Source organism: Lotus japonicus, chromosome 5, assembly GCF_012489685.1.
Source record: "Lotus japonicus ecotype B-129 chromosome 5, LjGifu_v1.2".
Lineage (NCBI taxonomy): Eukaryota > Viridiplantae > Streptophyta > Magnoliopsida > Fabales > Fabaceae > Lotus > Lotus japonicus.
This window is the reverse complement of record NC_080045.1, coordinates 11,861,189-11,874,960: the sequence shown is the minus strand read 5'-3', so window position 1 is coordinate 11,874,960 and position 13,772 is coordinate 11,861,189. Positions and strand designations below refer to the sequence as shown.

Sequence of the window (13,772 nt, the reverse complement as noted above, 5' to 3'; positions counted from 1 at the left end):
CGTGGAGCAGTTGTTTTAAGATCTTCCAAGTTCACGTAGTCAGGCGGCGTTGAACGCCGCCGAACACCTGGATCTGATTTAGCGATCAGATCTGAAGGTCTTCCCGGAGCTGCATTCACCAATGACGCCGGCGACGGCGCCACTGAGTGGACCCCCTCCGAGGAAGCTTCCTGCTCTTGGTCGTCCAGTACGGGACGGTTGTTGTTTCGTCCGCCGGCGCGACCGCCGTGTCGACCACCACCGCGCCGGCGATGATCGCGCCGACCTACGCCGTATGAACGAGTCTCCATGGCTCGCGATTCCTCCTTCTGTCACCGGAAGAGCTGAGTCTTCCCCCACAGACGGCGCCAATGTTCTGTACTAGGGCAAGCTTATGTAAGAGAAAGACAAAAAGTAAACCCTAGCAGAGCACTAAAATAGCAAAACTACCATAAAAGGAATATTCTCATTAATGCTGAAAAAGTTGGTTTCGTACAAGTGGATGACCTCCCCTTTTATAGAGGGGGTGGTCATGATATGGATCTTTCCTATATTTGGGCCTGACAATCAGGGCCCAAATCCCCGTACACATAAGACAAATCCAAAGGAATCTTCCAGCTGGCTTGTGGGTCCATCACCTAAGGGAGGGCAATGAAGCTCGTCATGTTGCCTTTCCCGCCTTGGCTATCGTCAATGGTTTATTGTTCATTTTGGGCGGGACATAATCTTCTTTATGTCCCGCCCAGTCCAAGTATCTATTTAAAGAGAGATGATATCTATTTAAATAGAGATAGGTTTAGATAGATTTAATTTCTTTTTACCTCTTTGTTAGTCTATATATATTGTAGTTTTCAGTCAAGTATTAATCAATGAAATACAAGTATTATTTTATCAAATTCAAGTTGGTATCAGAGCAAGTTTCGATCCTACCGCTGTGAGGGGGCTCCTCCCCATGAGCCCCCTCATGGTGACTTTCCAAATCTCTTTGGATTTAATTTTCCTTGTACTTCGCTTCCGCGCTTGTTAGTTCTAGCCGTTTTCTTACGGCTTTGTTTCTTTCTGATCATGGTTCCCTTTCTCTTGGAACCCTAGTGATCCTTGTCACGTTCTTGACAGTCATTATTGACGTTCAACACTGTCAACACTGTCAACGTCTTTCCACCGCCGTTTTCCGAAGTTGCTCAGAACGGATCAGAGAATCCTCCATCTTTTCCGCCGCCTGTATCTTGAACAAGGTTGGTCCTTGAGCGGGCGATACTCATTGGTTAGTGAACAAGTAATGGAATACGAATTGTTAGTATGGCGTGGTCAATGGCTGGTATTATTTTAATGGAAGCAAGCTGCAGAGTTTGATTAAAGTCTCCCGTGGTGCAGCACCTTTGAATGCAGCGGTTATTTATTACTTTGTCCAAACTTTCCCTAATGTTGATTTCATACAAGATACGTGAATAATGAGGAAGCCACAATTTCAACAATAGATAAAGATGGTTATTGGAGATGTTGTTTATTTCGATCAGGATGAGTATATACATATATCTGATCGCTATCTGATCGCTTGAAAGGTATTATCAAATACAAAGGCTTTCAGATTGCTCCTGCTGATTTAGAAGTTGTGTTAATTTTGCATCCTGAAGTAGTTGATGTTGCTGTTACAACTACCATGGATGAAGAAACTAAAGAGATACAAGGTGGCTCTTTGGTCCAGTCAAATTCTCAAATAGTGTGTTGGGTTACTCCGGTAATATTTCTTCTGTTGAATGGATGTATGCATCTGATGTGCACTGCAACTCTTTCTTAGAGTCTAATATTGAGGCTACTATTGTTTGAAAGGGCAAAGTCTTTACCTACTCGTTGGGAGTAGGCGGTGAAGGGAAATTTCAAGTCTCTACAATTTCTGATTACCACATTGCATTGTGTGCTCCGTTTGTGTGTGAATTTCTCTCTCCGGCAGCAACGATTTCTCGAGTTAATTATATTTGTTACAAGCTATGCATATGATATATATGCTCTAGCTTGAGGGTAAGTGTTGTGTGAATTTCTCTCTCCGGCAGCAGCGGCTTCTCGAATTAATAATATTTGTTACAAGCTATGCATATGATATATATGATCTAGCTTGAGGGGGGAAAGTGTTAGATATTGTTAAATATCTTAGAGACTACAGTCAGCCACCGCCGCCGGATTCCAAGCCATGCGCCTCCCATCTCTCTGCGTGTGAAGTCCACGCGCCTCTATCTCCGCTGCTTTGTTCTCGCTGGTTCTCTTTGTGTATCAGCCAGGTTGCGCCGCTCTCTCCGCTGCTTTGTTCTCGCTGGTCCTCTTTGTGTATCAGCCAGGTTTGGTTTTAAGGATCCTCTGTTTTGACGTGTGTTGTGCCATCTCTCATTGTTGGCCAAGTTTGGTTTGGTTTGGTTTGGTTTGGTTTGGTTTGGTTTGGTTTAGTTTGGTTTGGTTTGGTTTAGAGTTTTAACTCTGTTTTGACGCTCAGATCCGCATTGGTTTTTGAGACTTGAGTTGTTGTTTGCGTCTCATTGTTCGAGATGCTCTTATTATATTGATCTTGGCTGATTTTATGCAATTTGGTTTTAAAGGTGACAATGTCACCTTCGTTTGTTTTGTCTCGATTGTTTGGTTTTCTAGTTGTTTGGTTTTCTGGTTTTAGGGCTTCAGCTGCGGGTTGTGCTGGCCCACTCTCTAATGTTTGAGAGTTGTCTGTGTCAAAGTTGACACCATTGTTTGTCTTAGAAGCCATCAATCGATCGACCTCAAGTGTGTTTTATTTCTGTGTGGTTGTTGTTGGGGAGTTGTTGCTTCAGCCTTTGTTTTCTGGCGTATTGTTGCTGGTTTTTCGCCCTTATTTGCTGGCTCAGCTACCCTACGACACTTCAGAAGAATTGGTTTTTGTCTTGCATCAATTTCAGCCAGATCAAGTATGAGAAGTTATCTCTTGCCTGCCCGTGAATTTTGCAGAAGTTCGAAAGATTATTCAATTTGAAGTATGAGAAGTTGTCTTTTGCCGCCATGGATTTACTAGAAGTTTAAAAAGTTATTCAATTCAGAGATTCGCCAAGACCGTCATTGTTAAGGGATATCTATTAAGATAATTTTCTTTTTGGGTTTGATTTGTTACAAGCTTAAAGCTAAGTAAGCTTTAGCTTGAGGGGGAGTGTTGAATATCTATTAAGATTTAGTTTATAATTAGTCTTGTCTCATTGAGATATAGTTTAGATTTGTTTCTCTATCTTAGATTAGTATATCTTAGATTAGTATCTATTTAAAGAGAGATGATATCTATTTAAATAGAGATAGGTTTAGATAGATTTAATTTCTTTTTATCTCTTTGTTAGTCTATATATATTGTAGTTTTCAGTCAAGTATTAATCAATGAAATACAAGTATTATTTTATCAAATTCAAGTGAGTACAAGCTCAACATTTGTTTGAGATGGCCTCGCACTTGAGTGGAAAATTGTTGTGTATCATGTGTGAGTAAGTCCTACATTGGAAGATAAGTTTGAGTGGTTTGCAAGTGTGAGGACTCATACACCTATCGCCTTAAGGTTTTGGGTGAAAGATGTGGTGTCTGGTCCACTTGTTGTTTTCTCTTTAAAGCCCAATGTAGAGTTTTATCCCTCGAATTTTAAACTATCTCCTTTGTTTGGACCTTTCTTTGGCCCAATAGTTGAGAGGGAGGGTGTCAAGTCATTTGAGATGGTATAGAGCCTTTGGGCATTGAAGGCTTTCAAGGGAGGAATTTCCTTACTTTTAGCAATAAAGATACTAGTTTCTATAACTGGTATCAGAGCACCTATCCAGGGGCAGTGGAAGACTTTTGATTGATGGTAGTGGAAGAACGGATCAACTCTTTGAAGATACCGATGGAAACTCTAATTCAAATAGGGTTGTAGATTTACAACTATAGACCCAAACCCAATGCCTTTGTAAGGGCATTTGAAGGGAGATTTTCAGCTCACGATTAGTGATTCCAGAGAATGGAATACATGCTTGAAAGTCTAATGTAGAGGAGTAAACCAGATCCCAATTTGGGAGAAGATTATCAAAATTCTAGCCATGTGTTGAGGCAGCATGTGCAGTGAAGGAAGAAATGGGAGACATACCTGATCAAATGATAAATGACAAGCAAGAAATACCAGGTAAAATAAGAATGAAGGATTTGGAAGGAAAAATAGAGGTTGGAGTTCATAAGTTTGCTGGAGTACAAAAGTCTCAAGGAGAAAGAGACCCAGAAAATTTTCTAGGACCAACAGGACAAGGCAGGTTTGGCAAGATAGAAATGGAGTTGGTGTTAGGTTAGAGAAGGCAAAATGAAAGGAGAGTTCAAGAACAAAGAAGGGTGGTTCACAAGGGCACTATGGTAGTTGCATGAACATGTTGCACTCCATTATCAGTTATTGCTTCTTCATGGATTACTCCCTTGTCTCCTAGAAATCAAAAAAACAGATGATTATTGCTCATTGCTCATCCAAGGTCAAGTATCATTCCCTTGCCTCGACAAGGCCTGGGTTCCAGTGGTTGACCTTCTTGTTTCGGGAACTTCATGTCACTTGCATTTGTCCATTCATGCTATATCGTGATAGCCAAACTGCAATACACATTGCAGATAATCTAGTCTTTCAAGAGAGGAAGAAACACCTTGACATCCATGTTGTCCACGAATGTCTCCAAATGGGTCTCACACCATTGGCTCCTTCATCGAATATCTAATCACAACCAAGTGGCTGATCTTCACCAAGACTTCCTACCTATTTCCTTTAATGTGTTGGTTGCCAAGTTGGGCATGGTGGACATTGACCACCCTTATCCAACATGCTAGGGAAGGGGGCACTGGAGGGAGAACTAAAAGAGTAGTGTTAGATAATTCTCAATTAGTTAACCCCAGTTAACTATAGAGCTATTAACTGTTAGTTGTACTGTTTTGTAGTTCGGAATGCATTTCTGAAATTTGATTTGTGTTCGGAGATTTAAAACCCAAAATGTATTTCTTAAATTTGATTTGTGTATCAGATTTTAAAACTCGGAATGTATTTATCAAATTTATGTTCCGATATTTAAAACACGGAATATACTATTCAAAATTGTGTTCCGGGATGTTCCAAAAAATAAGAAATAGAAAAAGGGCATTTTATAATTTTTCAGCGGGGTAGGGTGAGAAATTGACCCTTGATTTTATGAAATCACATTGTATGATGGATATATTGGCCTAATTATTTTTATTTTTATTTTCCTTTTGGGTTCATAGATAGATGTAATGGCCCTATCTTATTGCTAAACACTATAGTGGCCCTATTTACTAGTCACGGCCAAAAATAAAATCCCACCAATAACTACATACGTGGGTAAGAGTATTGGGCTTCATTGGCAACTATATTTCCTTCAATCTCTCGTAGGTACACAAAGCCCCGTGAACCAAGAAAAAAATTGACCACAAAAGTTATTTCATTTCTTTTGACCAATAAAAAGTTATTTCAGATATATTTTCCTCTCCTTTTCTCAGGTTATTTCTTGCACTACTTTTTCCATAAGGAGCATATAGAATAATAATGTTTAACATAGTATGATGAAATAGTTAAGATCCCAGAAAATTAACTAATGAAGAAAGTGTGATGCCCTGTGTAATATGTTTAACTTTTTCTTTTGTAACAGTTTGGCAAAGAGTTAAAAGAGAATTAGGAATTAAGTTAGCATGATTGTTCTAATACAGTCTACAAGGGCTTTATCAGAAAGCATGATGTGTTTCCATATCTAAGGTTATAAATAATAGTGGAGCATAGACTTGACTTTGCCCATTTGATTCTAGCTATTAATAGTTGTGGTTGCCACAAAATGGAAGGCTCAATATTTATTGGTGAATTCTGTGGTGCTTCTGGGAAAATGTGGGTGTGGTGCCTCTAAGTGGGTGGTCCAATAGCAGGTGTACATGTGACCACTATTTTAATTGATTTTCTTTTTTCCATTGATTTTCAGTATTTTTACATAAATTCAAAAATATTTTTGGGAAGGACTTTTTAGCAATTCTTCAAAAGTTTATTGTGGTTAACATGATTTTTTACCATCATTGTGTATTACATTGAGAATTGCAACAGATTCATCTCCAACCTCTTATTCTTCCCCACATCTTGAACCCTGGACTCATCTTCATCCGATTGAGAGAGGAGAAACTCACAGCCCTAATTTTCTTCCTCTTAGTTTTGGTTCAGTGGTGAAGGATAACGAACCCTAATTCGTCGGTAATTTGAATTCGTAGAGGAGGATCGTAGAAATTCCCAGTTTTCTTTCATCTTCCATTTTCGGTCGATTTCACAGATCCAGGATCAAGATATTTCCTATATTCACGTTTTTGGTTTTGCCCATGAACCCATTCTTAAAATTTCTTCCTTTGATTTAGATTTTTTCAAGTTTTAACTTTTAACTTCAGAAGCCTTTCGTAGTATAAAATCACCCTTCAAAATCCAATAATATGTGTTTGGTGCTTTTGTGGTTAAGGGTTATGCCTTCAGAGTGAATCAGTTTTCCAAAAAAAATTAATCGTATCTTGTGGTTTAGGGCCATAACAGATTGAAGAGAAATTTGATTGTTTGTGGGATTTCTGGGTTTTGTTGAATCTTCTTGTTGCATTTAAGTGTCTCTGTTTATGTTGTATAATGGTTGATATGGTCTTGAACAGGTTGGCTGGAAATGGCGGATATTAATGAAGAAGCTTGTGTTAATTTGTCTAATTCTTGAGGCATGACAGACTCTGACGATTTGGAGGATGATACATATAAGGCTGCTAGAGATGATGTACTCAATAATGAAGAGGGTGTGGAGAATGATGAACAATGAATGTAATGTTTTAGTTTTCAAAAGAGAGGGAAAATGAATAGTCATGTTACTTCAATTTAGAAATGTTAAAAAAAGTTACTTTTACTATGGTAACTGAATTAGTGAGGGATCAGATAGCAATATAAATAACTTTATTTTATTTTAAACCGTATTTTTCGAAAATATTTTCCCCTAATTTAAAATCATTTCAAAACAAAAAACAAAAAACCTCATTTAATACATGGCACATTCCTACTGGTCTAAACAGGCAGAGGCACCATACCCTCATCTGGAAGGAGGCACCACAGCAGGCACCATATTTATTTGTTGTACACTTCTTGGGTACACCAAATCATTGACATAATGAATCATGGGGCTAACAGCAAATTAGCAATTAATACAAATCAACTGCCAACAATGAAGAACACATTATGAAACTAAAAACTAATATAACCAAGAACCCTTGCAATTTATTGATTCTCTATCTTTCCATATCTATATCCTATAGTCTTAAACTATACACACACAAGATTATTAAATTAACAACCTCACTTGTATGCTAAATTATCCTTAAATTCACTTGGCCACACAATCATACCCTCCTCCTCCACCACATGAGTCCCTGTCTGAGATCAAAAACATCAAAACCAAACAGACACATGCCAGCCATTCACACAACAAAATTGCTACAAAAGCTTGACCGTGGGCCCCACCTCCCTTTCTTCCCTATATCAGCATGAGGTGTGAATTAACTTCTCTTCAGCATAATCAATTCTAAAACTTAAAAGCTTACAGAAGCTCCTCTTCATAATTGATTTTAAATTCAGAAAGGGTTTCCGGATCACTATATTTTGATTATTTTCTATTCCTTTGTACCTTTCTTCAATTACCATGCCAAGTAAGAAATAAGAATGATGGTACAATCATTTTAACCAAGGTTAAGGAATCATCCTATTCTTTTGCACCTGATTTAACCAACACCTCCCACAGCCGTTGGATCTCCCCGAACACATCATCGGACGGTAGCCGGAACCTGCAGCAAGGACACGTGTTCCTCTTCCCTAGCCAAGGCAAAATGCACATCCAATGAAACAAATGCTGACATGGCAACTCACACACATCTCTCCCTACTCGCATCTCCTCTTTGCATATCACACACTCTCTCCCACCCACCGCCACCTCCACCGCCGGCAGAGCCACCACTGCCGCAGCCGAAGCCGCAACCTCCCCAAACTCCTTCCCTCCTCCTCCGCCACCGCCGCAATTCATCGCGCCGACTAGCCTCCAGCACCGGCTCACCCTCTCAACGAAGGGGATCAAGATTGTACCCTTACACGCCCCAATGACAGGTGCAGAGGAATAAGAAGAAGAAAGTGTAAGCAACGTGTCGGAGAAGAGCTTGCTCAGGTTCAATCTCCAATCGGAGAAGGGTGCTTCGAGGGCTTCTGGATTGTGGTTGTGGGTCTCGCAGAAGAGGAGGAGGAGTAAGACGGCGTCCAGCTCGCGCTCTCTTATGGCGGTGGACAGTGGCGGGGAGGCGGGTTGGAGGTGGCGGGTGAGGTGGTGGAGGGAAGAGAGGAGGTGGCGGGCAATGAGGAGGGTCTTTTGGGAGAGGGAGAGAGTGTGAAGGTGATGAAGGGTGAGAGAGAAGAGAGTTGGGGAGGAGAGGAGGAAGGTGAGGCGGAGGTGGTGGCGGCGGGTGGATGAGAGGATTGAGTTGGTGAGATCTGTGAGCTGGGAAGGAGTGAGGGTGGAGAGTGCAGCCATGATTGTTGATGTGGTTTCTTCCATTGTGGGATCATGTGCTTGTACCTTTAGCTTTGTAGGGGGGAACTAAACTATATATGTAAGTAAGTTTCATGATGAACGTGGCTTTTTATGTAACATGTGTGTTACTCATTACTCCCTCCGGTCCTATTTATAAGCAGCAAAAAAAAAATTCACATAGTTTAAGAAATGTAGTTAAACTAGATAAAATGCATTAAATTTGTCTTGAATCAAAATAAACTTCCAAAATTACCCTTTGTTATTAGTATTGGAAAGTGGGAAAGAGAGAGAATAATTAATGAGGCACATTTTACAAGTTAGAATTAATAAGGGCATCATTGGAAAAAAAAATTAATATAGCTCAAACTTTCATTTGGTTCTTATAAAAAGGACCAAGATTTTTCTTCTCTTTCATGCTTATAAATAGGACCGGAGGGAGTACTATTTACTAGAATAATAGTACACTACTAGTTCTTTCTAGTGTTGACCAATATGTCCTTCACTCTTGTTTTTTTTTTCTACAATAATTCATCAACGTAGTAGTCGATCGTGAATCGCAACCTGTCGCGGATGACCCCCAAAAATGAAATACCATACAAGGGAAGGCTACTATTGACAGCGAATAGCGGGATTTCACAGCCACAATCCCGTCGCGGAAGGGGTCTGCTACGCTACGACACAGCGATATAGCGCGCTATCGATAACCATAATTGGGACATACTTTTTTTCTTTTTATCTCTATTTTCCGATCACAACATATGTCATTTGTTTCTCATTTCTTTATAGTGCACTTTAGTGGTCTAAAATTCTACTTAAAGATGTAATCTTTATATTTGGGTACATGGTTAAGTTTCAAAGTTTACTACTTAATGCAAGTACTCATGATAAGGGAATTAATCACGACAGTCGATACTCAGTTGAAAATGGATATTTTGTGAAACATTGCAATTGAAACTCGACATGAAATGAAATATTACCAATTCCAATTACTAAGATAAAATTAGAGGTGTAGTGGATTAGATACTACCTGATTTGGTTATGTAGGGCAGTGGTGGTGTGACACTTGTGGAGATGGAAGAATGAAGTGGCAACGTTTGTCCACATGTTAATGTCGAGTACAAGCACGTTTCTCACTCCTACGCTTTTCGTATTCACTTTCAACTGTGTTTCTCGACCGATTTTGTTAGTAGCAACAAAACAAGCAGAAGAGAATGTTCCACTCTTTGGCCCATATCAGTGGCATGTTGCACTTGTCACCAAAACAATAATGCAATTCCGGTAATAAGATGAACTATGCCTTCTACTTCACATGCTTATTTTCAATCACCGATTGTCCTCTTTAACATTATGGAAACCTTCCAAATTACTTACGAGTTGCGAGTGTGGAAGGGAAAATCCACTTGACTGCTTCTATTATGAAGGGCATTCTGGACAAAATATTAATAATTAATAAGGCCTAGTAGCAATTCCCTGTTGTGGAGAAATACGACATTTTGGTGGCAAATGGAGATATGATTAAAGGAAAAGATATTTAACAGATATCAAATGCTTTGCTTGCAAGAAAACTATTTTCGAGACAAGAATGGGGTAAAGATGTGAAAAGGAAAAGGTGGGTACTAAAAAAATGAAACAATTATGCTTCCTGTGTTAATTTACAACTGGCTGTGTCAAAATCAATGCTAAGTGCATTCCAAAGTCTGATCTCACCAAATTGGCGATCTCTAAAAAAATCCTATACATTGAGCCTTTCTCAACAGAAAGTGACCAGCTTTTCATAAAATATTAGGTCCCCATCTCATTGTTCCACCTCATTCCAATCAAAATACCACATAGTTGAAAGGAAAAAGGAATAATCAATTACACACACACACACACTAAATTCATCCTGAAATTCGGGGATCCTAAGTTCACATAACATGCTTAGAATGTAGTTTGCCTTAAATCATGTCAAGCTACTTACATGTAGAAAGGGGAACTGGTAAGTTAACCTCACTTGAAAGATGGTATATATGTCTCCAAGAAGTTGTACCTTGATCGTAAAACGCATTAACCAAGTCAAACTTCAAAACTATGTCTCACAGCAAGCATTCTCCCCTTTCCCGCTTCCTTTGTCCCTCCTCAACAAGGAAAGTAGTAATCTACAAGGAAACTCGTTTGCAATTTAAATAAAAATGCAATCTCTTGAACTTTTAGATTGGAATGGGGTGGAACAATGATCTCTGAACTTTGGCCTATAATAATCTAAATACTACATAGTAATCACTTTACTATAGGCCAAAGTTCAGTGCTAGCTATGGTGCAACTTTTTCCGCTGAAGTGCATAGTTGAATCACAATGGAACCCAGATCAAACCGCTGAATGGAAATCAGAGCTGTTTTACCAACAATGCAAACTTGATTGAACCAAAAAAGCACCGATAAACTCAATCGTATTTCGCCCAAAGAAAAATGATTATGAACTCCGACGGAGCTTGGCCTTTCTTGGCCCTGACTATCATCTTAGGTGAAAATTCAGTAATCAGCAGGCATAAAATTTCCATTGACACTAAAGAGGGGAGAACTCATTCCTAACATAGTAGCATCCGGTAAAGCTTGAAATTTTTGCCGAGTAATGTGATAGACGTGCTACTTAGACTCTGAACCTCAGAAGTATAGGGGTCTTTTGTTGCTCTGGCATGCGAATTATTACCACATCTCACAATCCAACTCTTCCTGCAAGATATATCCCTCTTCCCTCATCATACAAAACAATCCTTCCAGATATGTATAAATCTCATCAGATCTTTCATTTGACACATCTTTGGCAATGAAGGCTATTAACCTTCCACTCATTTCAATCCAGCTACTTCCACGGATCTTATGTACCCCGATTTCTTCCATTCTTTTCCTAACCCTACTAGCTTCTTCCCATCTCCCAGCACATGAATACAGATTTGCCATAATTATGTAATTGCCAGAACTTTCAGGCTCAATCTCAAACAAATGATCACAAGCAAACTTGCCTGTTTCAACATCACCATAGACAGAAGCCCCATTTAGCAAAGCACCCCAAGCTTTAGCACTTGGCTCAATTGGCATTTCGGAAATGAATTTTGCTGCTTCTGAGAGCTTTCCAGCTCGACTAAGAACACCCACCATGCAGGCATACTGTTCCACCAAGGGTTGAATGCCATATTTTGAATGCATCGTATTGAAGATCTTCCAAGCTTCATCTACCAGTCCCGAATGAGCACAAGCTGTCAATACAGCAGTTAATGTCACCTGATCAGGTTGAATTCCACTATCTAGCATCTGAGCATAGAGACCAAGTGCCAAACTAGCATCTCCATGAGCTGCATAAGCTGTAATAATTGCTGTCCAAATTACCAAGCTCCTACTTCGTGCTTGATCAAAAACCTGCCTTGCCCCGTGAATAAACCCTAACTTCGCATAGGTATCAATAATGGCAGTTGCCACATATATATTTTGATCATAACACCTTCTGATGGCATAAGCATGCACCTCTTTCCCCCCTCGCAGGTTTGAGAAATACGAAAACAAAGGAATAGTGCTAGCAAGTGTGACAGCATTTGGTTTCAAACCAGACCCCTGCATTTCCCGAACTAAATCAATGGCCCCTTCAAACCAGTTATTCTGAACCATTCCAGAAATCAAAGCATTCCATGTATCCAATCCAGGGTTTTCCATTCCCCTGAAAACATCCCTGGCTTTGACCACAAACCCGTAAGCCATGTACCCTGAAATAATTGACCCATAACTAACATCATCCTTCTCACTCATTTCCTCAAACAGCTCTCGAGCATAATCCAAACTCCCACATTTGGCATACATCGCAATCACAGCATTACAAAGCGGCAAGTCCACCTCAATCCCACTCTCATTCACAAAACCGTGAACCTCCATTCCCAACACAAGATCCTTAGACTGCCCGCACGCCTGCATCACGCTCACAATCGTAACCCCATCCGGCACAACACTCCCTACACTCAACATCTCCATGTACAACCTCTTACACTCTTCATAGAACCCACACTGAGAATACCCACCAATCATTGAGTTCCACGACACGGTATCTCTCTCAGGCATTCCATCAAACACCTTCCTCGCAAGCCCAATTTCACCACACCTACAATAACAAGTCACCAACGCATTCTCAACGAAAATATCGGTCTCCAACCCGCGCCGAAGAACAAAACAGTGAGCCTCTTTCACCGGTTTATAGTACGAAAAAGACGGCGAAGCGATCGCCTTCAAGACGCTGGTTACGGTGAAGCTATCAGGAGAGATTCCAGCGTCGACGGAGGAGGCAAACAGGTCCAGCAAGTGGCGGTAAAGGCCGTTGAAGGAGTAAGCAATGAGCATGGCGTTGAAGGAGAACGTGTTCTTCCGGGGAATTGCGTCGAACACGCGGCGCGCTTCGCGTGGGAGGTTGGATTTGGCGTAGAAGGTGATGAGCTTTGAGGAGAGGAAGTTGTCGGGGGTGACGGAGAATATGAAGAGGCGAGCGTGGAGCTGTTTTCCCTGGCGGAGGAGGCGGTGGTTAGCGCAGTGTTGAATGGCGGAGCCATAGGCGGTGAAGTCGAGTCCGCCGTGGGTTTTGAGGAGGCGCTGGCGGAGGGTGGTGTTGGCGGGTTGCTGTTGTGTTTGAAATCGAAGGCTATGAGACAATGCGTTGTGGATCCTCATTCATTTGTTTTGCTACTTTGAGGAATTTCCTTGTTGCAATTTATTTATGAGTCATGAGTACGGAGGATGAGTTGGGCTCGGGTCTCAGGCCCAATTGGAAAGGTTAAAAAAAGATATAAAAAGAATTTCCGCAGCCGGGATTCGAACCCGGAATTCCAAGGGGTAACCCTTTCGATCTTTGGCGGATTAAGCAAATTGGTTTGCTACTGCGGATTTGTGATAGCTTAATGGAAATTAATTATTATATAGAATGCCTATTTCCTAATTTATGATGAGTTTAGAAAAATCTATGATGTATCTAGCATACAATGATGTGTCTAGTGAATGGAAGTCCATCTCTTACTTGGTGAAAAAATGATGGGACGATAAATTAGTCTAGCAACTATCAATTGTGGAATGGTTGATTGTACAAACAGAACTCAATAAAGTGAGTATAATCTCCTACAATATTACACAAAAATACCTAAAAATCAAATTACGTTGGTGCGCCCAATGATATAACTTTAGAACCTAATAAACATCT

At 40.3% G+C, this 13,772-nt stretch overlaps 2 protein-coding genes across 2 annotated transcripts; both read right to left on the bottom strand.

Annotated features, from left to right (window-relative positions):
- Positions 1-7,206: 7,206 nt before the first annotated feature.
- On the bottom strand, positions 7,207-8,895 carry LOC130721017 (E3 ubiquitin-protein ligase SGR9, amyloplastic). Its single transcript, XM_057571741.1, has one exon. The coding sequence runs from the start codon at positions 8,586-8,588 to the stop codon at positions 7,749-7,751; it is 840 nt and encodes a 279-aa protein (XP_057427724.1). The 5' UTR covers positions 8,589-8,895; the 3' UTR covers positions 7,207-7,748.
- Positions 8,896-10,138: 1,243 nt separating this feature from the next.
- On the bottom strand, positions 10,139-13,302 carry LOC130720817 (pentatricopeptide repeat-containing protein At2g37310). The gene has a single exon (XM_057571519.1). The coding sequence runs from the start codon at positions 13,247-13,249 to the stop codon at positions 11,249-11,251; it is 2,001 nt and encodes a 666-aa protein (XP_057427502.1). The 5' UTR covers positions 13,250-13,302; the 3' UTR covers positions 10,139-11,248.
- Between the last annotated feature and the right edge of the window lie 470 nt (positions 13,303-13,772).